At 44.1% G+C, this 27,021-nt stretch overlaps 2 protein-coding genes and 1 pseudogene across 7 annotated transcripts; 1 reads left to right on the forward strand and 2 right to left on the reverse strand.

The window, feature by feature from the left end:
• Window positions 1-661: 661 nt before the first annotated feature.
• On the reverse strand, window positions 662-14,641 carry LOC139416342 (interferon-related developmental regulator 2-like). Of its 2 annotated transcripts, XM_071164861.1 has the most exons (13): window positions 14,197-14,635; window positions 12,802-12,864; window positions 8,230-8,346; window positions 8,050-8,140; window positions 4,707-4,831; window positions 4,207-4,364; window positions 4,035-4,088; window positions 3,699-3,877; window positions 3,382-3,490; window positions 2,984-3,118; window positions 2,688-2,816; window positions 2,404-2,496; window positions 662-1,452 (listed from the first exon to the last, which is right to left on the reverse strand). In XM_071164861.1, exons 1-13 carry the CDS (start codon window positions 14,234-14,236, stop codon window positions 1,372-1,374), a joined length of 1,374 nt encoding a protein of 457 aa, XP_071020962.1. In that variant the 5' UTR covers window positions 14,237-14,635; the 3' UTR covers window positions 662-1,371. The 2 variants fall into 2 exon arrangements, with proteins under 2 accessions (XP_071020962.1, XP_071020963.1); XM_071164862.1 differs by lacking the exon at window positions 12,802-12,864 and having other exon boundaries at window positions 14,197-14,641.
• LOC139416343 (uncharacterized) lies at window positions 8,357-25,740 on the forward strand. Of its 5 annotated transcripts, none has more exons than XM_071164864.1 (5): window positions 8,357-8,615; window positions 9,706-9,770; window positions 24,447-24,611; window positions 24,733-24,887; window positions 25,040-25,740. In XM_071164864.1, the coding sequence occupies exons 1-5, from the start codon at window positions 8,578-8,580 to the stop codon at window positions 25,067-25,069; spliced, it is 453 nt and encodes a 150-aa protein (XP_071020965.1). In that variant the 5' UTR covers window positions 8,357-8,577; the 3' UTR covers window positions 25,070-25,740. The 5 variants fall into 5 exon arrangements, 2 of the variants coding, with proteins under 2 accessions (XP_071020965.1, XP_071020964.1); XM_071164863.1 differs by having other exon boundaries at window positions 24,733-24,934; window positions 25,038-25,603; XR_011635086.1 differs by lacking the exons at window positions 8,357-8,615; window positions 9,706-9,770 and adding an exon at window positions 22,063-23,893.
• LOC139416993 (aminomethyltransferase, mitochondrial-like) lies at window positions 17,854-22,392 on the reverse strand (annotated as a pseudogene).
• Window positions 25,741-27,021: the final 1,281 nt, after the last annotated feature.

Consider the following 27,021-nt stretch of genomic DNA (forward strand, 5'->3'; position numbering starts at 1 on the left):
TCAACACCATGCGTTACAGGGAAGACCTCTTCCTCCCTCATGTGGTACCCTTCCTGCAGGCTCATCCTGACATGACCCTCCAGCATGACAGTGCCACCAGCCATTCTGCTCGTTCTGTGCATGATTTCCTGCAAGACAGGAATGTCAGTGTTCTGCCATGGCCAGCGAAGAGCCTGGATCTCAATCCCATTGAGCACATCTGGGACCTGTTGGATTGGAGGGTGAGGGCTAGGCCGATTCCCACCAGAAATGTCCGGGAACTTGCAGGTGCCTTGGTGGAAGAGTGGGGTAACATCCCACAGCAAGAATTGGCAAAGTCCATGAGGAGATGCACTGCAGTAAAATGCAGTTGGTGGCCACACCAGATACTGTAACTTTTGCCTATGCCCCCCCCCCCCCCCTTGTTCAGGGACACATTCAATTTCTGTTAGTCACATTTGTTAAACTTGTAGTTTGACTCAATTGCTGAATCTTATGTTCATACAAATATTTACACATGTTAAGTTTGCTGAAAATAAACGCAGTTGACAGTGATAGTAAGTTTATTTTTTTGCTGAGTTTAATTGGTACCTTTTCATGCCTTGCCTTTGGTATCTGCAGTACAATGTCAACATTCAAATATATTTTTTAAACCCACTTAAGGAAAATAATCAAAAAATAGTCTTGGTGTGAGTGTTTATTACATTTAATTTATCCATAATCAATTAATTTGCCGAACCCTTTCGGTTATTACATAGCATTGCTTGTCAAAATACATCTCCATTCTTCAATGCACTCCTTGAATACATATATATGCATTTGTATATACATATGCATTATGCACAACCAACCTGCATAAAAATATACATGAAAAATTACACCATAATTCTCTTAGTCCTCTTCCCATATTTGAAGTCTAAAAATAACTTACTTTAAAAATCATACTGTTCTCCCACTTTCAATAAATTAGAAAGTAAAATACATGACCAAAAACGGTTTTAGATGTTCTTCCAAAATACTAATTTAAAAAAGGTACAATAAACGACCTTTTTGTTTTATTTTCAGGCATCTCATAGGTCAGTTTTATTGAGGTGTTAAATAAAATAAAAACACACGTTTGCACTGTCTGCAAAGTCCCTGGTATGGCAGCAGCCACTGGGTCCTGTGAGACGAAGGGTAGGGAGCAGGATGACAATGCAACGTTACAGAAGGTTCACTATAGAAATGTACTGTGTAGAACAGATAGGATTGTCTGTCATTTTGACTAGGAAATCAAGTCAGCTCTATTCATTACATTGGTCTCCAACATTCCAGACCTTTCGCTTCAATGAATACACCCCAGTATTCTTCTCAGTCCTCGTCCTATATGGCTACGGCACTTTCATCAATTCCTCACATCACATCTGCTCTCTTGTCCCTCACTTTGTTCCTTAGTTTAGTCCTGGCTTTGAATGCCGCGGAGTTGAACAGATGCTGTGAGAGGAAAATAAAAAACAGGTTAGACTTACACCCTTCAAAATAAAGAATGCCAATATGGATGGCAGTCCTGTGAAGACTAGGCAAACTCATAACATTTCATGGTACTGCTAAATCAAAACGGACCAGTACATTTGTGTTTAACCGACATACACTGAACAAAAATAAACACAACATGTAAAGTGTTGGTCCCATGTTTCATGAGCTGAAATAAAAAAATCGCAGACATTTTCCATTCGCACAAAAAGCTTATTTCTCTCAAATGTTGTGCAAACATTTTTTTTTTTTTTTTTTTACATCCCTGTTAGTGAGCCTTTCTCCTTTGGCAAGACAATCTTTCTACCTGACCGGGGTGGCATATAAAGAAGCTGATTAAACAGCATGGGCATTACACAGCACCTTATGCTGGGGACAATAAAAGGCCACTTTAAAATATGCCGATTTGTCACAACACAAGGCCACAGATTTTTCAATTGGCATGCTCACTGCAGGAATGTCCACCAGAGTTGGTGCCAGAGAATTGAAGGTTCATTTCTCTACCATAAGCTTCCTCCAACGTTTTAGAGAATTTAGCAGTACGTCCAACCGGCCTCACAACAGCAGAGCATGTGTAACCACGCCAGCCCAGGACCTCCACATCCGGCTTCTTCATGTAGTGGATCGTCATGTGAAATCCATAGATTAGAGCCTAATGAACTAATTTCAATTGATTGATTTTCCTTATATGAACTGTAACTCAGTAAAACCTTTGAAATTGTTGCATTCTAAGCTGATATTTTTGTTCAGTATAATTAGACGGTGCATTTCATGTGAGATCTCCACCATGTGGTTGTTGAACAGGTATGTGTCAGGTTAAGTGGGTATTTGTCAGTGGTTGTGGTTTCATGACGAGTGGTTGTGTGCTGGTGGTAGGTGTGTTTGGAGACAGTCATAGGCCATGGGGGTCACCTTCTCGAAACGGGAGATCTTGCTGGATTTGACAGACGAGTCCAGTATCAGGGGGGGTCCCAGGCCAAATATGTCCCTCAGCAGCGGGTTAAACTAGAGAGACAAGACCAGGCACACCATTTAAAACTAGCTATTTCCAAAGGATATATAAGAGGCAAGCAAGCATCAAACACATTCCAGAAAGGTTTGATTAGAACATGCTGGTTGCAGAGATAGTCTTTTTATAGCATAGATATCAACTATATCCTACAAACACAATTATAGACCTAGATGTTTGTTCAAACCTGAAGATGGTGTCTCACTCCAGACTCCAGCACCTCTTTGAAGGCGTCGTAGACCCTCCTGCGCATCCAGCTGTCGATGTAGATGCCCTCCACACCAAAGCGGATCTTCTCCTCGGAGAAGTCCTCGTTCTGCACAACGTTGGGCAAAAATGTCATAAAATAAATAAAAATAATCAACATGACATATTTCTCTCACTGACTGACCAATGGTCTCCAGTTACAGTGACTGGCCTGGTGTGATTTAAAAACCCTCGTCAGAACCTTGCACCGGTTCAGGGCGACTTGTGGTTCCTCACCTCGATGTAATGTAGCACCTCTCTGAATATGGTGCGCTGTTTCCTCCTGTCGTTCTTGGCACGGTGCTTGTTGCCGTCGGTGGCCAAGCCTTTCAGGGACTCGCACAGCGTGTCGCTGTCTTCAAACTCAAATTCCTACACAGAAAAACAAAGATCAGCGGGGATTCCCCCCCACTTCCTCAACATTGCCTGCATATTGTGTTTGAGCTGCCGAGCGAGTAGAACCAGGGCCTGTATTCACAAAGTGTTAGAGAACGTCGGTGCTGATCTCAGATCAGCCCCCCCTCCCATGTAATCATATTCATTGTGATCGAGAAAGCAAAACTGATCAGAAATCAGCACTTCTACTCAGATGCTTGATACATACAGCCCCGGGTTGTTCATTAGGCAAAACCTACCCTGTCTATATCTCTTCCCAGTTCAACCAGCAAGGCAATGGTCTCCCCCACAGCTATCCTGTAGTTCACGTCGCTGCTCTCCAGACAGGCCTGTAGCTTGGGTAGATGTCTGAGCACAAGAGGAGACCGAGGACGTGAGATGAGCAACGTGGCAGGTTATATATTCAGATCCTGGTTGTGTCTCAAATGGCACGCTAGTCCCCATGTCGTGGTCATGCAGTGAACTTCTTTAGTCAAATATGCAGGATAGGACTACGGCACTAAATGGGGAACGGGGGTGTCATTTGAGACACTGTTGGTCTGTGTGTGTCACTCACAGGTCCAGTAGCACAGTGAGGCGGGAGGCGGGGCAGAGGGTGACGAGCAGGGCCCAGGCATGCAGGGCGGCGCCGTGGAGCCCAGGGGTACCGGCATTGGGGGTGGGCAGGGTGCCCTCGCGGTTGGGGTACGACATGGTGAACACACTCTCCAGGTGACTCATGGATTTCACCAAGACCTGCCACAGAAGGAAAGAGGAAAAAAATGACAGAGAAAAAGTGAGAGAGAGAGTTAACCATGCATTCAGACTCAATTTCTGGATCTTGATTTTCCATACTACATCTCTTTTCCAGCTACAGAGAAATAGGATGAAAAGGATTTCTAGAGAATCTCACCTCTCCGTCTTCCGCAGCAGAAACGTAGCAGCACATACCCAGCGCTCGGGCACACTGCAAGAGGAAGAGGGATAAACAGCTTTTAAAAAACGACGACTTACAAGAAGGCCCTCTTAGTGGGAAAACTGCCGTCGACAACAGGAGTGTGACGAAGGCCAACGGTGACACTCACGCTCTGGCGGGCGGCCACACTGGCACAGCCGTCAATCATGATGGCGCTGAGCACGGGCCGGAGGATCTTGAAACCCTCCTCACCCTCGTCCCCCCCGCCGAGCTGCACACACAGCTGGGCACACACGGTGGCCGCTGCAGCCTGCTCCTCTCCACCACCTGAGAGAGAAGAACGGAGAGAAGGGACAGAAACAGAGTAGAGGGATGGAAAAGGGGTCAGATCCCTTTTTACAAGCTCGACAAGAGAAGTCCGGCTATCGCGGGACTTGGTCAATCAGAAGATTAACTGAATTCGTAGAGCCTAAATTCAGACTCGATGAGGGTCCATTTAGGATAGAAATAGTTACATTTCAAGCCAAATAAAAGGTATGGTAGAGCAAGTCCTAATCATCTTTTAAAGTTTTTACTCAGACCAGCACCACCTAAAGTGATGTATGTTTGACTATATTTACCACCGTAATTCATAGACCACAACCCACACACAGTGCTGTGGCGTCTCACCCTTGCGCAGGCTCCTCTCCAGGCAGTCGCTGACGGTGAGGCGTCTCTCTAACAGGAAGTCATAGAGCAGCTTGGAGGAAAAGGCCCCTCCCAGAGAGTCTAGGGCTGCCAGGCGTGTCTTTGCACTGAGCGGGACGGGAGGAAGGGCCACGTCAGTACGTCGCTACACATCTCTGCCTAATGCTGTCGTTACGAGAGGACAACTCTTACACCATTGTTGGAAGTATTCGCACCACTTGACTTTTTACAGAGTGGGATTTGTGTAGATTGTTTGTCAACGATTTAAACAAAACTCTCTCTCATTGGAAGATTTGTATAAAAATTTAAAAAATCTACATATCATGAAAAATAAAACACTAATATATCTTGATTAGATTAGTATTGAGTCAATACATGTTAGAATCACCTTTGGCAGTGATTATAGCTGTGAGTCTTTCTGAGTTATTCTAAGAGCTTTTGCACACCTGGATTGTACAATATTTGCACATTAGCTTCACAATTCTTTAAGGTCTCAAGTTGTTTGTTGATCATGCTAGACAGACATTTTCAAGTCTTGCCATCGATTTTCAAGCAGATTTAAGTCCAAACTGTAACTAGGCCACTCAAAAACATTCAATGTCGTCTTGGTAAGCAACTCCAGTTGACATTTGGCCTTGTGTCTTAGGTTACTGTCCTGTGGAAAGGTGAATTTGTCTCCTGGTGTCTGTTGGAAAGCAACAGACAACCAGGTTTTCCTCTAGAATTTTGCCTATGCCTAGCTCCATTCCGTTTCTTTTTATCCTAAAACCTCCTTAGTCCTTGCCAATGACAAGCATACCCATAACCCCATGCAGCCACCACCATGCTGATGTGTTGTGTTTGCCCCAAACATAATGCTATGTTCAGGACAAAGTCAATTTCCGTGCAACATTTTTTGCAGTTTTACTTTAGTGTCTTATTGCAAACAGGATGCATGTTTTGTAATATTTTTATTCTGTACAGGCTTCCTTCTTTTCACTGTCAATTAGGTTATTATTGTGGAGTAACTACAATGTTGTTGATCCATCCTCAGTTGTCTCCCATCACAGCCATTCAACTGTTTTAAAGTCACCTTTGGCCTCATGGTGAAACCCCTGAGAGGTTTTCTTCCTCTCCGGCAACTGAGTTAGGAAGGACACCTGTGTCTTTGTAGTGACTGTCCTTACAGTCATAGACTGTTCTCTCTACTACCGCATGGCAAGCGGTACCGGAGTGCCAAATCTAGGACAAAAAGGCTTCTCAACTGTTTTTACCCCCAAGCCATAAGACTCCCGAACAGGTAACCAAATGGTTAGCCGGACTATTTGCATTGTGTGCCCCCCCCTCCCAAACCCTTTTACACTGCTGCTGCTACTCTGTTTATCATATATGCAGTCACTTTAACTATACATTCATGTACATTCTACCTCAATTGGCCTGACCAACCAGTGCCCCCACACATTGGCTAACCAGGCTATCTGCATTGTGTCCCACCACCCACCAACCCCTCTTTTTACGCTACTGCCATTCTCTGTTCATCTTATATGCCTAGTCACTTTAACCATACCTACATGTACATACTACCTCAATCAGCCTGACTAACCGGTGTCTGTATATAGCCTTGCTACTCTTATTTTCAAATGTCTTTTTACTGTTGTTTTATTTCGTTACTTACCATCACACACACACACCTTTTTTTTTGCACTATTGGTTAGAGCCTGTAAGTAAGCATTTCACTGTAAGGTCTACACCGGTTGTAAGTAAGCATTTCACTGTAATGTCTACACCGGTTGTAAGTAAGCATTTCACTGTAATGTCTACACCGGTTGTAAGTAAGCATTTCACTGTAAGGTCTACACCGGTTGTAAGTAAGCATTTCACTGTAAGGTCTACACCGGTTGTAAGTAAGCATTTCACTGTAAGGTCTACACCGGTTGTAAGTAAGCATTTCACTGTAAGGTCTACACCGGTTGTAAGTAAGCATTTCACTGTAAGGTCTACACCGGTTGTAAGTAAGCATTTCACTGTAAGGTCTACACCGGTTGTAAGTAAGCATTTCACTGTAAGGTCTACACCGGTTGTAAGTAAGCATTTCACTGTAAGGTCTACACCGGTTGTAAGTAAGCATTTCACTGTAAGGTCTACACCGGTTGTAAGTAAGCATTTCACTGTAAGGTCTACACCGGTTGTAAGTAAGCATTTCACTGTAAGGTCTACACCGGTTGTAAGTAAGCATTTCACTGTAAGGTCTACACCGGTTGTAAGTAAGCATTTCACTGTAAGGTCTACACCGGTTGTAAGTAAGCATTTCACTGTAAGGTCTACACCGGTTGTAAGTAAGCATTTCACTGTAAGGTCTACACCGGTTGTAAGTAAGCATTTCACTGTAAGGTCTACACCGGTTGTAAGTAAGCATTTCACTGTAAGGTCTACACCGGTTGTAAGTAAGCATTTCACTGTAAGGTCTACACCGGTTGTAAGTAAGCATTTCACTGTAAGGTCTACACCGGTTGTAAGTAAGCATTTCACTGTAAGGTCTACACCGGTTGTAAGTAAGCATTTCACTGTAAGGTCTACACCGGTTGTAAGTAAGCATTTCACTGTAAGGTCTACACCGGTTGTAAGTAAGCATTTCACTGTAAGGTCTACACCGGTTGTATTCGGAGCACGTGACAAACACACTTTTATTTGATATTGATACACCATTCAAAATGTCATTAATAACTTCACCAGGCTCTAATGGGTATTCAATGTCTGCTTTTTTATTTAAACAATTACTTGTACCCATCTACCAATAGGTGCCCTTCTTTGCAGTGCATTGGAAAACCTCCCTGTTCTTTGTTGTTGAATCTATTTTTGAAATTCACTGCTCGACTGAGGAACCTTAAAGATAATTGTATGTGTGGGGTACAGAGATGAGGTAGTCATTCAAAACTCATGTTAAACACTATTATTGCACACAGTCCATGCAACTTATGTGACTTGAAGCACATTTTTACTCCTGAACTTATTTAGGCTTGCCATAACAAAGAGGTTGAATGCTTACTGACTCAAGACATTACATTTTTTTTTATTAATTTGTAAACATAATTCCACTTTGACATTACGGGATATTATTGTGTGTAGGCCAATGGCAAACAATGTAAATTAAATCAATTTCGAATTCAGGCTTTAATGACAAAACGTGGAAAAAGTCAAGAGGTTTGAATACTTTCTGAAGGCACCGCATGTTCCTATTGTCCATTTAGCCAAGTACTAGCAGCATCGGTGGCTTTCCTTTTTTGTGCAGTTAGAACGTGTACAATAAGACCTTTCGTAAAAACATTTTAAAACCTGTGAGACGCACCTTTTGTCCATCAGGTTATCTATGCATTGTTTCAGCTTGTCCTCTGTCTCCTCCTGGGCAGTCTGTTCATCTACTGGCTCACCACCTCCCCCTGCGGTGGACCAGATACACAAGGCAATGATGCTGTCCCCTGTCTGTCTGTGTGTGTGTCTGTGTGTGTGTGTGTGTTTGTGTACCCACCAGTGGCCTCGTCCACGACTGAGGCGCTCTCGCTGGCGCTGCTGTAGTGACTGAGCACGTCAGACGCCAGCTCATCATCACTGGCACCCGACTCACCCTTCACCCCATTCCTCCCGCCTACGAGAACGAGAGAAAGAATTGAGAACAGAGAGGAGAGGAAGTGAGAGCAGGACAGGAGGACCGGGGTGGGGGAGAAGAAGAGTGAGCTCGAAGTGAACCATGTCGCTGTCAGTGGCTCAGCTGTTGGTGTCCGTCAGTAATGATATCCTAGGAACCGCTCCTTATAGAGAGCAGGGTCTATTCTGCCCACGGAGCTGACACGAGCACATCCACGTAGCTAAACTGGGAATGCTGGCCGCGTTGTTCCTGCGCCCAAGACAGCGAAGGTACCTGAACTAAATGACTATCGCCCCGCACCACTAACGTCTGTCACTATGACGTGCTTTGAGGGGCCATATCACCTCCTTACATCCTAGACCTGGGGTTCTTAAACTTTTTCAGCTTGATACCCAAATGAGAAACTAACAGTCAACCCATGACCCAAATCGACCTCCATAGGACCACACTAAGAAATAACTGTGTGATTATAGATGTATTCTCACAACTCGTGACCCACCTCTAACATGCCCAGGGCTCACTTTGATTCCCAAACCATAGTTTATGAAATCGCTATTGCACTGCCCTATCCCACTTGGACAAGAGAAATACCTATGTATGAACGCTGTTCATCGACTATAACTCAGCCTTCAACACCACAGTACCCTCCAATCACATCACTAAGCTCAGGGCCAATGGGTCAGAACCCCTCCCTGTGCAACTGGGTCCTGAACTTCCTGACACCAAGTGGTGAAGGTAGGCAACCACACTGATCCCCAACAGAGGCCCCACCAGGGTGGCGTGTTCAGCCCCCCTCCTGTACACCTTGAGACTCCTACCCTATGTACATACAGTCACGGAACACTGCTCACTTAAATGGTTACATACTACACATAATATACTGTATTCTAGTCATGGCTCATCCTAGGTAACTTAGAGAATTTTTCTGGATTATGTGTGTTTTATTTGTTGCTAGGTATTACTGCATTGTTGGAGCTTGACGCACAAGGATTTCGCTGCACCTGCGATAACATCTGCAAATCTGTGAATGCAATAAATGAATAACCTTTGATTTGAATCGACTGGCACTGCCAGTAGCACAGCTACCGGACTGTGGCCCTGACCTGACAGGTGGCAGAAACACCATAGTCTCCATTACATTATTAACATTTGACTGGTTCTGCACTGTCTGCTATTAAAACTACAGATCCCAACTGTTGGGCAAATGTTGATTTCCTGCCTTAATTCAAAGTGAGGGACAGCTCTTCAGGACAACCTCTCACAAGTCTTTCAACTTGTACATGTGTTTCAATTAAATCAACAGTATTTCTGGTCAATTGGATAACATTTGACTTGTATTTTTCCATCTTGATTTGACAGTTTGTCTACCATGGAGGGCTTTATGGATATCAATGAGATCCATGACCTCAGTGGCCCTGACACAGGTATGACCTTTCCTCTTACTACAGTACTGTTCCCTGTAGACGCCATAGTTTCCATGTTCCACAGTGAGGTAGTACCCTCTGGGTCACACTGGCACGACCTGCCTGACCCCCATCCCACACAATGACCGGCCGGCTCACTGCAACGACTATGTGACTGGCCCACGGTAATCCTGACAACATTAGAAAGTCCTGAGCCAGCATGGGAGCCTAACCCAGTCCTGGCCAGGCTGATCCCCCCCACAGCCCAACCCCGCCACACTTCTACCTATATCTCTGTCCCACTAGCCCAGCCAGTCATCTGGCCTGCCCTAGCAGAGAGAGCTTTACTGGAGGAAAGTTCACCGGGCTGACAGACCTGGTCGGAGGGAATCCAGCGATACAATCCCCTTCCTGTTCAATAATATTGTAGTGTCCTCAGGCTTGTATAATAGTATGACCTCCAAGCTTATGTAATATGGGCTCCCAAGTGGTGCAGCGGTCTAAGGCACTACATGTCAGTGTAAGAGGCATCACTACAGACCCTGGCTCGATGCCATGCTGTATCACAACCGGAATTGATTAGGAGTCCCATAGGGCGGCACACAATTGGCCCAGCGTCGTCCGAGTTAGGGTTTGGCCGGGGTAGGCCAATTTGTTCTTAACTGATTTGCCTAGTTAAATAAAGGCTTAATTAAAAAGTATACATAGTATGACCACATTTACTATGAAGTCCAAAGATAAACAATGGCTTCCAGAAAACATGTCCATTAATTTAGTCTCTATTCTACAATGACTGCCATTGATCTAATTCAATAAGTGTCACTCATCTCACCACTCTGTTACTAGTGATCCTGAGTGGGCCTTTATCAGTCACGTGACTTACTGGTGAGCAACCTTGACCCCCCCCCCCCCCCAGCCCATAGCGATCACTCAACGTTGCCACAACTGTCTACAGTGCACCTCAGTCATGCCAAGGGGAGGCGCTTGAGTGGCAGGGCTTCTCTTCTCTCCATACGTCCAGTGAGAGGAAAAGGCGGGACCTCATTGTCGTCACACCCCCCCCCCTTACTGGGGACTATACTGTCTCTCACATACCAGCATGGGCTTCCTGTGCCCACATATAGACTTAGTCTTGGCCAATTGGGTCTTTAACACAGATTTTCATAAGCAATTTCCCAGCTGCTCAAGGTTAAAAACCTAAGTCAGATTCTGGCACATCACAACATGACTGGAATTACAAACAGATTTCTCTGAGGAAAGAACGTGAACCAGAGCATCAAAACAACACAGGGTGTATGCGATAGGAAAGTTGACGAATGGTAATGCTATGGTTTTGAGAGAGTGCCATGCAGCATTCTGAATGAAGCCTCTATGAGAAGAGTGAGGTCAGTGAGTTGGCTAACATGGCATCACAATCAGGAGAGGGGAGGGTGGCGCTGGGAGTATCCATCTGGTGATACAGCGTTAGCAGGACAGAGGGGGAGAGAATGCTGGGAATCCTGGGACATGAGACCAGCTGAGGTGATGTGAGGCAGAGGAAAACATATGGCAGTCAACTCCCAAAAGACAAGAGCTGTGTACAAATACTCATACGAATCACACTAACCACACTATTTGTGACATAAATTGAGTATGTAGTACTCAACTGGTCATAGTACGGATATAGTTAGTACGCCAAAAGTTCCCGGATGTCGTTCTAAATTCGCCAAAATATGAAGTATACAAGCAAGTGGACACTATTTCCATGCTTTTTGGGCCCATAATGCATTTCTTCAGCAAATGGGCATGGCTTCACAATTCTCCGATTTGAAGTAAACGGCAGAAAATATGCTGCCAAAGTCCGACGAGAGAATGGATACAAATTCATTGCTTTAACTAACTATGACAAATGTTAAGAAAATATTGAGCAATGTCATAAAGTAAGGACTTTTCAAATAAGTTACGTTATGAACCACATCGCATTACAGCAGTAATATGTACCGGTATGTTGTTAACTAGTTACTTAGCGTTAGTTGACTACTAATACCTTGAACTTGCCAGGCAGTATATTAATTACAATCCAACGTTTATTGAGTTGATTATTCGCGTCATTCTTAGCTAAGTGTCATTGTGCGTTCTCAATGGACATAGTTAATTCTGTCTATCTACTTCGATTTCAGAGCACTCTCGTCTGAGTGTGCCAGAGTGCAGAATAACGGATGAATTTATTGAACGCTCAACACCCATTGAATATATGTCAGTAAATGTTGGCAAAAAGAAGCGTAATTAAATTGTTGTCAGCAGCACAGTTAAGGTCACCAACACTCTGGATAACAAACAGTCTAACCAGCTCTGCCAGGGCGAGTAAAATGGTCAGAGTGAGTTCTGTTCTCTCATTTGTGTCTGGAAATAGCTAGCAAGCTAGCCAATGTTAGCCAGGTAGCTTGGGTGCTTGACTGCCGTTGTGAGGTCAGAAAGCTCGGATCAACCCTACTCCTCAGCCAGAGAGCGAAACATTCTGAATTTACGAACGGACAATCTGACAACGCTCTGGATTTACAAACGCCCAGAGCGTACTCTGGCACTCCATTTACGAACACACCCAAAATCGTAAAATGTCTAGCTAGTCATTTGTTATGCTAACAAGCTAGCAAGAGGTTGCAAATCAACAGCATCAACTTCCAGGTAGACAGGCGAAGCGCTAGTACGCTCAACTGAAATGATACCGATGGTTTACAGTATACTAAAATGACCTAATAGTATATATAGTATGTTGTATATACCCATTAAGTATGTAGTATACACTATGCTAGTATGGGTATTTGAACACAGCCATGGTTAGGAATGGTTGAAAGCAGCTATTACACCTGCAACGTCATGGGCCATGCAAGACCATATTAATTGTGACAATGACGTCTAATGGTAAAGAGGAGTTAAGTGGGTGGGGAAGTATTGGAATGTGATGGTCAAACGGGAATAGTTGACAGATGGCCATAGGCATAAAATGGGTCCAGGTGACAAATGAGGAGTAAGGTTTGAAGCAGGCCAAGGGGTTGGAGCTCTGCTGTGTTACCTTTGAGAGACAGGGGGCCCTTGGCTGACAGCTGCAATTGTAGAACCTCATGTCGGAGAGAGCCTGTAAAAGGAGTTCAGGTGGAGAGGGGAGGATGGATAGCAAGTTGGCCATGGGTGGAGGAAGAGACTTTTAAACAGAGACTAAACCTCCCCATGTTGCTTTCAGAAATGTATCGCTTGCTTCCCCCAGACAGTCTTCTCTGTAAACCCGTCAGGACATTTTCTACAGTTGGATAATTCTCATAAATGGAACAAGATGAATTCTGCCATCTTTAGTATTGTCATATGGAGAGTTGTGTGTAAGTGTAAAATCTACTATGAGATTAGTCTGTGGTTGTGATAAATCTGGATTTTACTTGGAGACAGCTAGCTAATGCATTCTAGTTGAGCAGAAGTTCATTATGATCCATAATTTGGAGGTTTCTGCCACACTTCTGACATTTGGCCACCTGTACATCTGGCAAAACTGAGTTTCAGCTCCAGCAATCTGACACAGAGAAGAACCCAATGGCATGCTCCTCTTCTCCCCCTCGTCATATCCTTCTCAAAATCCATTGGATGAGAAAGCCAGAGGTCCCTCCCCTCTGATCTTCTCCTCCAATGGATTTTGAGAAGGAGACGAAAACGTGAGGAGTACGCCATTGAAATGTCCACGGGAGATGTGTTGCGTCAGCATGTGATGTGCACTACTCACATCAAACCACAATTTACCCAGGGGCGGCGAGCAGAACGCCCTGCTAGTTATATTGCTACAAGCTCTGGCAAACCTGTGGTCGGCACACAATAGGTATTACGAAAAGCGCACACACAATCATTGTAACTGTATGTCCCGCATTCCGATCTAAACGTGTGGAATTTGACAGCATTGCCGGTCAAAGGACCAGGCTCGAGTCGTGATGGCCCATCACAGGCAAATGACATCACTTGAGACATTTTCAGAGACTGACACGAACCCTGCTAAAAAAGAATCTCGGGGACAAGCGTTTTACCGTTCATGCTTGTCTCGCTTTAGAGCAGACTTGCCACTAACGTTATGTTACACTATGTGGTCATGTCACTTTGAATGATCCAAGTGGTAAATTATACAAACCAAAGTTAGCTAAGGCAAGATGAATTGGCTAGCTAGGAATACAAAAATAAAACAATGCATAGCATACAGTTTTGTCTTATAGCCGTTATAATGTATTAGTATCAAAGAAATTGACATTCAATAAGGAAGTACTATAATAGCTAGTAACTTTGTTCCATATGCAGATCAATTCTGGCAGTTGCACAACACTTAGCTAACTAGCTATGCCATCTTACTTTGTCCAGTATAGAAGATATTACTTCTACTACACATGATCGTGTGTTGGTATAAAAAATAAAAATAAAGGGTTAGCAGTTAGCTTACACTTGTTTGAACCACGTTTCCCTTTTTTAATCCTTGGCATGTCGCCAGTCAGGTTTCTTCACCACTTCCCTTCCAATTGTCAGCAGGGCACCACCGGTGTCAGTCTTTTGAACACAATCCCAGAGGATATTCAAGTTCTCAGTTTGTGCGATGACACCAGATTTTAGCCAAAACTTGGCTAGCCAAACTAACAATACACCCACGTCGCGTTTTCAGTGGCACCACGCTTCAGCCACCACGGCAGACAATATCATTGAGTTAGCTTTACAACTCGATGAATCTCGTTTTCTTCAACGTTTCAGAATATATTATCTGTGATTGTCTCCGGGTAGCCGATATCTAATGCCAGGTTGAGATAGAAAATATTTGTCAAAGTGTTTGGGACAGAGTATCGAGCACATTACTGTTTCAAATTCCACCATCTTCTCCTCAGTAACCGCTTTCCAGACCGGACATGCTCCACCTCTTTTTAGATATTGTAGGCGAAGTTGGGTATTGTAGTCATAGGATGATTCTCACTCAAGTGCCCAAAGCATGAATTCATCGAATCAACCTGTTTGGGTTGTCTGTCTGAGGATTTGTGTGGTGAGGAACGGAAATAACACTAGCAGTTTGAAACTAATTCATTGGTTTATTTTGTGCCTTTTATCGTGTTTAATTATTTATAGAATAATTTATAAACAACACAATCTCAGTTAAATGGACAAAAACACAGTGCATTAATCAATCTCCATTGACTAATGCATGAATAAACAGTGACTATAGTCCATACAAATATGGCAATCGTACTCGCAGTTAATGAGCACATTTTAGCAAATGAGATCAGTGAAAGATAATATTTAACTTCGATCTAGTGGAGTCATGATGCCATGAAAATAGTGACCTCCAAAAATACAAAGCAATTTCTTCAAAGTTAAGGCATTCCACAACAAAGGGAAATGTGTATTATATTGTGAATTACACCCTATATGACTAGGAAAATAGAAGAGTGCTAGATACAAAAACGACATAATTACCTAGCTATACAAAATGAAGGCATTCACACGTCAATCCCAAAACATTGAGACAATATTTCAGTCGTACAGGGGAGATGCGAGACCCCGAACACTTCTAAGTTACAGTGCCTTGCGAAAGTATTCGGCCCCCTTGAACTTTGCGACCTTTTGCCACATTTCAGGCTTCAAACATAAAGATATAAAACTGTATTTTTTTGTGAAGAATCAACAACAAGTGGGACACAATCATGAAGTGGAACGACATTTATTGGATATTTCAAACTTTTTTAACAAATCAAAAACTGAAAAATTGGGCGTGCAAAATTATTCAGCCCCTTTACTTTCAGTGCAGCAAACTCTCTCCAGAAGTTCAGTGAGGATCTCTGAATGATCCAATGTTGACCTAAATGACTAATGATGATAAATACAATCCACCTGTGTGTAATCAAGTCTCCGTATAAATGCACCTGCACTGTGATAGACTCAGAGGTCCGTTAAAAGCGCAGAGAGCATCATGAAGAACAAGGAACACACCAGGCAGGTCCGAGATACTGTTGTGAAGAAGTTTAAAGCCGGATTTGGATACAAAAAGATTTCCCAAGCTTGAAACATCCCAAGGAGCACTGTGCAAGCGATAATATTGAAATGGAAGGAGTATCAGACCACTGCAAATCTACCAAGACCTGGCCGTCCCTCTAAACTTTCAGCTCATACAAGGAGAAGACTGATCAGAGATGCAGCCAAGAGGCCCATGATCACTCTGGATGAACTGCAGAGATCTACAGCTGAGGTGGGAGACTCTGTCCATAGGACAACCATCAGTCGTATATTGCACAAATCTGGCCTTTATGGAAGAGTGGCAAGAAGAAAGCCATTTCTTAAAGATATCCATAAAAAGTGTTGTTTAAAGTTTGCCACAAGCCACCTGGGAGACACACCAAACATGTGGAAGAAGGTGCTCTGGTCAGATGAAACCAAAATTGAACTTTTTGGCAACAATGCAAAACGTTATGTTTGGCGTAAAAGCAACACAGCTGAACACACCATCCCCACTGTCAAACATGGTGGTGGCAGCATCATGGTTTGGGCCGGCTTTTCTTCAGCAGGGACAGGGAAGATGGTTAAAATTGATGGGAAGATGGATGGAGCCAAATACAGGACCATTCTGGAAGAAAACCTGATGGAGTCTGCAAAAGACCTGAGACTGGGACGGAGATTTGTCTTCCAACAAGACAATGATCCAAAACATAAAGCAAAATCTACAATGGAATGGTTCAAAAATAAACATATCCAGGTGTTAGAATGGCCAAGTCAAAGTCCAGACCTGAATCCAATCGAGAATCTGTGGAAAGAACTGAAAACTGCTGTTCACAAATGCTCTCCATCCAACCTCACTGAGCTCGAGCTGTTTTGCAAGGAGGAATGGGAAAAAATGTCAGTCTCTCGATGTGCAAAACTGATAGAGACATACCCCAAGCGACTTACAGCTGTAATCACAGCAAAAGGTGGCGCTACAAAGTATTAACTTAATAATTTTGCACGCCCAATTTTTCAGTTTTTGATTTGTTAAAAAAGTTTGAAATATCCAATAAATGTCGTTCCACTTCATGATTGTGTCCCACTTGTTGTTGATTCTTCACAAAAAAATACAGTTTTATATCTTTATGTTTGAAGCCTGAAATGTGGCAAAAGGTCGCAAAGTTCAAGGGGGCCGAATACTTTCGCAAGTCACTGTACTTTACAATAGTCCCACTTCTAGTTTCTAAAGCTTTCTTGTAAGATTTTTGGCCACATGTTAACGCATATCATCAGTGATGTAGTAGTGGGAAAAAAATATATAGTTGTGTAAAACTGATCGCCGGTCCCCTGTGAAAAAAGTAAAGGTCTCTATACTTTCGACGAATTTCTCCGTAAAATGTGGGTCATTTGTTGAAGGTTAAAAAAAGGGGATGAGCTGCACTTACCCTCCACTACACACCATGTATTGTTAAGTTTCACTTTGTTGGGAATGTTGTTGGGAACTAAGATCATTGTACAAGCCTAACGACATATAATATCACTATTTGGAATCATATGGAGAGTTTGGTCCTGTTGATATATAATATTAGGTTAGTAATTAGTGAACATTTATGTAACACACACGTCATTGGGTCACGAAGCCTGCAAAATGCAAGTTTTTTAAAATTCAACGTCTAATTGGTATTAGAAAGGAGAAAATAAGTTTTGCACACTAGTCCTGTTCAAGCGACATCCTGCTTTGTCTCTTGGTTTACGTAGCACGTTACGCTGCTTTTGAGGACCAGTCAGCGAGTCAGCTAGTCAGCGATTTCCCTGTCCTGTCCTTCCAACCGTATGGCTCATTCATACAACTCACTGTGGTCTGTAGACCATTAACACGCTTCAGATAACAGGAGTGAAAAGCCTCCTCATCAAGGGTTCAGCTGTGTTTATAGTTGTGTTGAGCTGTGGCTGCAGGCGAGGCCACACGCACGCACGCACGCACGCACACACACACACCCTTCTCTGTTGCTAAAGAAGCCTCGCAGTCCTTCAGCTTTGAGTGTCAATGCTCGAGGTAAACACAAGGGGGCAGAATTGCTCTGATAAACTGATCTCTGGTGGGAGAAGGTATGTCTGGTCAGGTCACTGTCCACTGGCATGCAGGCTGATCGCATAAACTGGGTGTCCATTGAGAGACAGATCTACTGGCCAGAGTAGTAGTTCGTAGGCATAAAGGGCATCTTGGTTACCACCGGCTTCTTCCTCACCTCCACCTGAATGGGAGTTCCATTCTTGGCGTATGGCGCATCCACGTAACCCATGGCAAAACAGATGAAATGAAAGTTGAATCTAATCTCAACAGCTGCATTTCAACGGAACAGTGGGCCAGTTGGGCCTAAATAACACTACAGTGTAGGCCCACTGAAAGATAACTGAAATAATCAGGCGTGGCATCCTGATCCTAAGTAGGTATGATAACATTTTTACATATGATTATTCAAACCTCACCACAGTGAAAATACATAGATTGTTCTTGTATTTTGTCATAGCTAGTAGAGATCCTGTAACTGACCCTGGGGATGGGGGTGTGCTGTCTGACAGGGGGTCCCGAGGACACCAGACCCACACGCTTCCTCGCCTTTATCTGGGGGAGAATGATCTCCGCACTGGGGAAATCATTCGCCTGACGCCGCCGCTTTCCTGCAAGTCCATCAAACAACCCAATTAGCACAAACAGAAACACAAACGCACACATAAACCAACACAAACACTGATGCACACACACACACACACACACATATAGTCCACAACAGGGTTGCCTCCACAGGGGTAGTAGACTCATCAATGTCGTTGCCATAGAGACAGAGGCCTGCCTCCAGCCGCAGACTGTCTCGCGCCCCCAGTCCGGCCAGCTTGACCTCACTGTTGGCCAACAGGTGCTCAGTCACGGCCACCACGCCAGACTTAGGCACTGAGATCTGAGCAGGAGGAGGAGGAAATGTCTAATACTTGACAGGTTGCTTCACAGGGAAATAAACACATTCTTGTTTACAAAGGCCTACTGCTTTCAGACAAAGGATACTTGAAGGAAATGCACACAAGAACATCCACCTCTACTGAAGTACAAAGAACGAGTGAAAGAGACACCTCCACTCCATCCTCTCCGGTGTAGCCACAGCAGGTCAGCCTGCAGCCCTGGATCCCAAACACTGTGGCCAAGGTGCTGGTCATGAAGGTCAGCTTGCTGAGGTCATCTGTCAGACCCGACTGGAGCACCTGGGCCAAGGAGGCACCTGAGGAGGACATGTACAGGGTTGTATTCATTAGTGCACACTGTAGCCAAATGTTTTTCAAATGGAAAACGAAAACAAGTGTTTCTTTTTGGACAAGATCAGTTACTCGCTCCCTGTTTCAGTCTGTTTTCTTCCATTTGGTGCCTAATGAATACGACTCAGGTCAAACACTACTTTAACGCAGGGCCATGTTCAGGAGGGCACAACGTTGTGGAACCTTCCGATATATAAACATATCGAGTAGAACTGTTGCCATAAGAGAACTTCCCTTGAACGGCAATCAAACATTCCTCCAGAAACTCCGGATCCACACCATGGCCAGCTGCTTTAAACTCTGCCAGTCTAGCTTACAGCAAGCACAGAAAGTCTCAGATAAACGAAACACATACAGACATGACATATTATCAAACCATTACAAATCCATCCAAAACGTGGATGTCTGCGGACTACTGACCTTCATGTTGGCGGAGTCCTTGTCTGCACAGCCAGCGTTGGACACCACGTAGAGGTAGCCTTGGTCTGTCTTGGTGACGATGAGATCATCATTCATTCCTCCCTTGTCATTGGTGAAGAGGGTGAGCGTGCCCTTGAGATTTAAAAAAAAGTGGGAGGAGAGATGTGTGTGTGTTATGTGTGCTTGTGTCTGTGTGTGGGCATGCACGCACGTGTGTGCCTTGGCTTTCAGACATTTTTCTCACCTGATTGTCCGTCAGCTCTGCTACGTCTCCAACAATCATAGACTCCATGAATTTCCCTCGGTCTCTCCCCCATGGACTTTGCTCTGATGGAGAGACACAAAATGGACGCTATAGCCAATACAATGACCGCCGGATATCTGACAGTTCCCAAATCTGCATAGTGAAATCCCTCTCACCTGTAACACGTGGCTAGACGTCGAATATGGAGTGGTGCTGGCGAGTGCTTGATAGGTACGATGTGCTCAGTGTTCCCGGATGCCTACCTACCTACCTATTCTTATTAATTTACTATAGAGAGTGAACGACAGTCCTACATACATTCTTTACAAGGGTAAAAAGCAGTGAGAGGTGTTAACAAGGTCTAAACAAAATATAACATGCCACTCTTAAAACTGATTAGTACTCAACCCCTCATTTTTCCACAGGGATACTATAAATCGAAGGAAGATTTCAAAGAAGGACCCTGTGACTTGCAGTGGGCTAGTGTTGCCTTGGAGAAAGACATTACATTCTATTAACATTTGGCAGTAAATCTCCAGCAGCGTAAATTATGAAATGAAATCTCACGAGAACTGAGAATCGGGACTATGAATGGAATGGATTGTTCATTCAAATAGATTAGTTCTCGAGATAATGGTTCTGAGGCAGGGCTATCAATAATCCCCTACTCTCATGCTTTTAATTAAAATCCTCATCTGTAGCAGCCAGTCAAGTGAGGGCATCGGTGCAGGTGCGGAGGCATTCTGCTGGGACAGATGTAGATTTGACTTGCATGACCAAGTGTGTCACAAATAAGAGAGGGGAAAAAACATGGAACATGAAAAACATGATCACTGTTCTGTCATATTGCAATGGTTTATGCATCAAAATAAGAACAAAATCAAGGTTTGATAACAAAATATAGCAAAATCGTATACAGTTGAAGTCAGTTGAAGTCATAAACTATAGTTTTGGCAAGTCGGTTAGGACATCTACTTTGTGCATGACACAAGTAATTCTTCCAACAGTTGTTCAAAGACAGATTATTTCACTTATAATTCACTGTATCACAATTCCAGTGGGTCAGAAATTAACATACACTAAGTTGACTGTGCCATTAAACAGCTTGGAAAAGCTTCTGATAAGCTAATTGACATCATTTGAGTCAATTGGAGGTGTACCTGTGGATGTATTTGAAGGCCTACCTTCAAACTCAGTGCCTCTTTGATTGACATCATGGGAAAATCAAAAGAAATCAGCCAAGATCTCAGAAAAAAATTGTAGACCTCCACAAGTCTGGTTCATCCTTGGGAGAAATTTCCAAACACCTGAAGGTACCACGTTCATCTGTACAAACAATAGTATGCAAGTATAAACACCATGGGACCACGCAGCTGTCATACCGCTCAGGAAGGAACGTTCTTTGGTGCAAAAAGTGCAAATCAATCCCAGAAAAACAGCAAAGGACTTTGTGAAGATGCTGGAGAAACAGGTACAAAAGTATCTATATCCACAGTAAAACGAGTCCTATATCGACATAACCTGAAAGGCCACTCAGCAAGGAAGAAGCCACTGCTCCAAAACAGCCATAAAAAAGCCAGACTACGGTTTGCAACTGCGCATGGGGACAAAGATCGTACTTTTTGGAGAAGTGTCCTCTGGTCTGATGAAACAAAAATAGAACTGTTTGGCCATAATGACCATCGTTATGTTTGGAGGAAAAAGGGGGAGGCTTGCAAACTGAAGAACACCATCCCAAACGTGAAGCACGGGGGTGGCAGCATCATGTTGTGGGGGTGCTTTGCTACAGGAGGGACTGGTGCACTTCACAAAATAGATGGCATCATGAGGCAGGAAAATGATGTCTTGATATTGCTTCAATATATCCACATCAGTCAGGAAGTTAAAGCTTGGTCGCAAATGGGTCTTCCAAATGGACAATGACCCCAAGTATACTTCCACAGTTGTGGCAAAATGGCTTAAGGACAGCAGAGTCAAGGTATTGGATTGGGCATCACAAAGCCCTGACCTCAATCCTATAGAAAATGTGTGAGCAGAACTGTAAAAGCGTGTGTGAGCAAGGAGGCCTACAAACCTGATTCAGTTACACCAGCTCTGTCAAAAGGAATGGGCCAAAATTCACCCAAATTATTGTGGGAAGCTTGTGGAAGGCTACCCAAAACGTTTGACCCAAGTTAAACAATTTAAAGGCAATGCTACCAAATACTAATTGAGTGTATGTAAACTTCTGATCCACTGGGAATGTGATGAAATAAATAAAAGTTGAAATAAAATCACTCTCTCTACTGTTATTCTGACATTTCACATTCTTAAAATAAAGTGGTGAACGTAACTGACCTAAAACAGGGAATTTTTTACTAGGATTACATGTCAGAAATTGTGAAAAACTGAGTTGAAATGTATTTGGCTAAGGTGTATGTAAACTTCCCCGACTTCAACTGTATATGAAAAAATAATCCAAAAGTAGGTTCAAATGAATATACCATATTTCCAAGCACAAGGCCAACTGCATATACAAATCTTTTAGAATTGTTACGTTTTGGGTGTCTTTTAGTGTGCTGCATACATTTGCCCTGCAGGTTGATGGAACAGTACCTCTGAATTTGAAGCATGCCTCTCCTGCCTTGCGGCTAATCCGAGTCCAGCGCTCTGTAGACACTCCCTCGGGTCTCGGAAACCGAATCCGAACCCGTGGCCGCCAGACAGCATCCGAGCTCACATCGTATCTTCCTTGCAGACGAAAACACGTTCCATAAACACCTCGCCGTCGCCAACTCTTTCGACTCCGTACTCGGAATTCTGCTTTCTCTGCTAAACAGCGACCATGGTCAGACCAAGGAATTTTGGGAAATGTAGTTGATTAAGTTACACATTCTTCAAACATTTGGAGGAAACACACTACACAGGCTGGGATTGTGTATCAACACTAAAATGTTGCTGTCATGAACAAGGAAAGATCGTACATGATTTGTTTCTACACTTCTCTTTCTTTCTATACATAAATAGTATGCATATTGTAATAATTTATGATTGTATAGGAATGATGACGTTATAACAACATTTTCACACAAGCTCTGTCTTACTGTCTTTGCCTATTTTTAAAAACGTAAATACGCCTACTGTCAGGACACTTTCAAAACACAACCATCTCTGTCAGGAGGTCTGGACTTTCACGGCACAGATAGTAGGCCTACACTGAAGTCTCGCATAAGATACTGTAGCCCAGGGAAGGGCAACTAGTGGCTGAGGGGAATTTCAAAATTGGGTTCAGCATCAACAGTTTTTCTCTTGTTATGTCAGTGACTGATAGTCAGGCAATTAGCCATATGTCAGCAACACAAAATGTGATTGGTAGGTTACTCTAGCAGCCAGCAGAGAGGCTCCCATTGCTCTTGTTTGTCAGTCTCACTCAGCTCTCACATTAAAAACTACAAACATCTTTTTCCACCCCATGGCAAAATGATTAGAATTGCATCAAATGTGTTATGAAATTGCTAAATCGTATCTCTGCATGGCAAAATGTGTAGAATTGCAGCAAACTTGCTTAAAACTGTAACATTTCTGGATCTGGGGTGATGGTACAGTAGCCTACCTCTCAAGCAGTAGCAATGTGTTACACTATATTGTGTCTCCTCATCCACTTCAATATAGCCTGATGTGTCTCACATTGAATAGATAAACTGTTAGCTTTACACTGTCATTGGATCACTTGTTGAATTGCATATTAATAACATATTAACACACTAAAAAGCAGTCTATTCGGGGACCTTTCACTTTGCTCTGGGTTCTGTTGCCTACTGTGTCTCCTCTGCCCCTGTTGGATAATGGAATGATCCTATGGCCCAGTAGCAGCTACTAATACCACCTTAGTTCCAGCTTCTATTTTAGGGTTGAAGCTGTTAGGGTAGGGGCTAGCAGCAGGGAACAGGGCAGGGTTCGTGGTCACAAGACACAGACTCAAAACACTGGGACTGGACTCACTTCCGTGTGACGAGGCAGTATTTCAACCTGGACTCTATTCAGAAGGCTAATACCGTGGTGGATGAATATTCTGTTTGTGTGTATCATGGTCCTGCATTCACCTCACCTTTTCCATCATTTGTTGTCGACACGTATCGGGAACGTATTGAAAGCAGCGTTCTGTTCTTGTGGAGACAGTCAGAGACACGTGAATTCAGTATCTTTCTCCTGTCTCATCATTAACAGAGAGGTAAGAACAGAGAGAGGGAAGAACGCGAGGTGGCTGATGTTGGTGGATGGCACTAGCTGGACACTTGACTGATTGTGTGGATATTGTGTCCCGAAAGTTTTTGGGTGAAGCCCGGATACCAGAATAGAAAAAGGGGTAGACATGCTTGGTTTGATGAATCATCCATGTGTTTTTGTGTGTGTGAAAGTATTTTGTGTCCCTTACATCATCAAAATAATAGTGCCTGCCTATCAATGCCATCATGCCAATATGTAGCAGCTTAGTGTGCTTATAGCATTGTTGTACAGTGCATTTGTTCTGATATCAACTAGGCTGCATGGCTAAAATGGCTTCTTATTTTGGCTTGACGTGGGGGAGAAAATCACAGCCGGACAAAAGGCCTGTTCTCAATCAACTCTCCACTGAGCCCTGAGCCCTGAGTCCAAATTCCACGTTTCAGATAACAGTTTTATACAGATTTTCAGCAGTAACATTTAGAAATCTGGTGTCCATGACAGGCCATGTGGGTTCAATTTTGTTGCCCTCTTCTCTCTCTCTCCCTCCTTCCCTCAAGGGGAAATGGCAAAACCCCCTCCATCCCCTATCACTTCAGTATCATCCCCTACCACTCCAGTATTTTTTACCCGGATCAGTGATCGGGACCTAACTGAGATCGAGCTACATTCAGTGGAGTCCATCAACGACCTACACCGAACCCACCCAGAATACAACCACAAAGGTACTAGACATTGCCGTGCCATTTATAGACTTGCATCCAAAGGCACCACTGAAATGTGCTGCTCATTGCTCCCCATTGGTTATAGTCGCTATAATCTCCACTGTCTCTATGGTCTCTTCAGGCAGCAGACGACCTCCTCTTCCTCCTGCTCCCTCCACCAATGGAAACCCCCATCTCAGGGACAGACCAGTGGTCTGTCAGACGGGGCATCCAATGACAAGTCGATGGCAGAGGACGTTCCGAGACCTGTTGACGCCCACCTCGTTTCGATACACCGTGATAGCACTAATACTATTGATGCTACTTCTTATCTTCTATTTCTTAGATAAAGCTATTCATTTGCTCTTTCTCAATCCAACGATGCCTGCACGTTTTACCTTGGTGCCCCCTCCCCCCCCCCCCCCCCCTCCCTCCCTCCCCCCCTCCAGTGCAGCAGGGCAGCACTCTCCGGTCCCTAACTAAGGCAGTGAGGGAGAGACAGGCTGCAGCCCTAGAGATCTCCCAACTCATCCAGGAGCTGCAGGCGCTGCGCCATAACCTCTCAGCCATCACAGGAGGAGTCTGAGGAGCAGAGGTCAGAGGTCACTGAAAGGAGAGGTCACTGAAAGGAACACCCTTCACCCCCTGGCCCCTGAGGGACCTGTCCTACAGGCCCCATGGACAATGAGACTGTTACACCAACATCAAGTCAAATCCCTTCCCTGCACATGGTTTTGGAACTTGGGCCCATCCAGAAACAACTCCTAGCCCCTACTCCCATATGAGCAGAGCCCAGGTGTTATAAAACCCACAGAGAATGTTTCCTTATACTGGATATTTATACGTTTGATTTGGTAGACATATAACATAAAGAAGAGACTCATACAGTATGAATGCAGGGTTCTGAACACTTTATAGCATCTATAGGAACCACACTCTTGAACTGACAATGAATGTACTCACACAACTGCACTGGGATACAGACATGGTTCAGGTTTGATTTGATCTAACTTTTAGAGAAAGGTTCATTTACAAATACAAAAAGATAATCTAATAGAAACTGAACTGCATACATCGTCAAGGTAATAATGGCTGTAGAGGTATGTATGGGTACAATAAATGTACATTATAGTGGATGTGCATGCACAGACTGAGGTCTTTAGGATCTGATCTTTGACTTAGCGAACCTCAGCTCCCCCCACAGCACTGCTCCTGCTTTCCCCAGCGCTGCACTCTCTCCCAGTGTGTGCTCCAGGTCCATCTGCACGCACACACACACACACCACAGGAGGTTGGTGGCACCTTGATTAGGGAGGACGGGCTCATGGTAATGACTGGAGTGGAATCAGTGGAATGGTATCAAATACATGATTTCCAGGTGTTTGATGCCAATTCATTTGCTCAGTTCTGGCCATTTTTATGAACCGTTCACCCCTCAGCAGCCTCCACTGACACACACACACACACATCTTTCCTGGTGTGTGCTGGCATCTCCTGCCAGGTGTGCCCATCTGGGCACTGTCAACATGCCCAGATTAATGGGAGACCAACTTGATTACTTTACCTAAAACTTAGGTTCATATCATCCATGAGAATAGTACATTCTGCCAGATATTATATCAAAGACGGTATAATATTCATAACATAAGAGCATCAGTGGTAGTGGGTTTTTCAGAAGTGATTATAAATCTGTAAAAACACAGTAATTGTCAGAAGGTGAGTGTAGCTGGTGCATGAAGTCAGGCGCAGGAGAGCAGAATGAGTGAGCAACGTACTTTACTCAACAAGGCACAAGGTAAACAATTACACTTGACCAAAACAAGACGGTAAAGATAACACACGGGTGCACCCGTCAAAAAAACAGCCATCAAAATAAACCTAACTGAACATGTAATAATATTTGTGGAATGGAAAACAGGTGTGTGAAAACAAAGACAAAACCAAAGGAAAAAGAAAAGTGGATCGGCGATGGCTAGTAGACCGGCGACACCGAGCGCCGCCCGAACAAGGAGAGGCACAGACTTCGGCGGAAGTCGTGACAGTACCCCCCCCCCCCCCCCTTGAAGCCGGCCTCGGGGATGACCCGGAGGACGAGGTGTAGGGCGATACGGATGAAGACGGTGGCATCGAAGGGTCCAACACGTCCTCCACCGGCACCCAGCATCTTTCCTCCGGACCATACCCATACCAGATCCTGGACGTGAACTAGGGACCCTGATCAAAAACTATGTCCTCAGGCACCCCGTAGTGCCGGAAGACGTGTGTGAACAGGGCCTCCGCAGTCTGTAGGGCCGTAGGGAGACCAGGCAAAGGAAGGAGATGGCAGGACTTAGAAAAACGATCCACAACGACCAGGATCGTGGTGTTGCCCTGTGAGGGAGGAAGATCCATCAGGAAGTCCACCGACAGGTGCGACCACGGCCGTTGCGGA

The sequence above is a fragment of the Oncorhynchus clarkii genome, chromosome 9 (genome assembly GCF_045791955.1).
Source record: "Oncorhynchus clarkii lewisi isolate Uvic-CL-2024 chromosome 9, UVic_Ocla_1.0, whole genome shotgun sequence".
Classification (NCBI taxonomy): Eukaryota; Metazoa; Chordata; class Actinopteri; order Salmoniformes; family Salmonidae; genus Oncorhynchus; species Oncorhynchus clarkii.

Bases quoted from the DNA above. Each gene is read 5' to 3' on its own strand.
- LOC139416343 (XM_071164863.1), top strand. From the start codon at position 8,578: ATGCTGGCCGCGTTGTTCCTGCGCCCAAGACAGCGAAG. The intron at 8,616-9,705 runs GTACCTGAACTA...TTGATTTGACAG, and splicing joins CTGCGCCCAAGACAGCGAAG to TTTGTCTACCATGGAGGGCT. The intron at 24,612-24,732 runs GTACTAGACATT...TGGTCTCTTCAG, and splicing joins CCCAGAATACAACCACAAAG to GCAGCAGACGACCTCCTCTT.
- LOC139416342 (XM_071164861.1), bottom strand. From the start codon at position 14,236: ATGCCAAGGATTAAAAAAGGGAAACGTGGTTCAAACAAGT. The intron at 4,365-4,706 runs GTGAGACGCCAC...CTTCTCTCTCAG, and splicing joins GGAGAGGAGCCTGCGCAAGG to GTGGTGGAGAGGAGCAGGCT. The intron at 2,497-2,687 runs GTTTGAACAAAC...TTGTCTCTCTAG, and splicing joins GAGTGAGACACCATCTTCAG to TTTAACCCGCTGCTGAGGGA.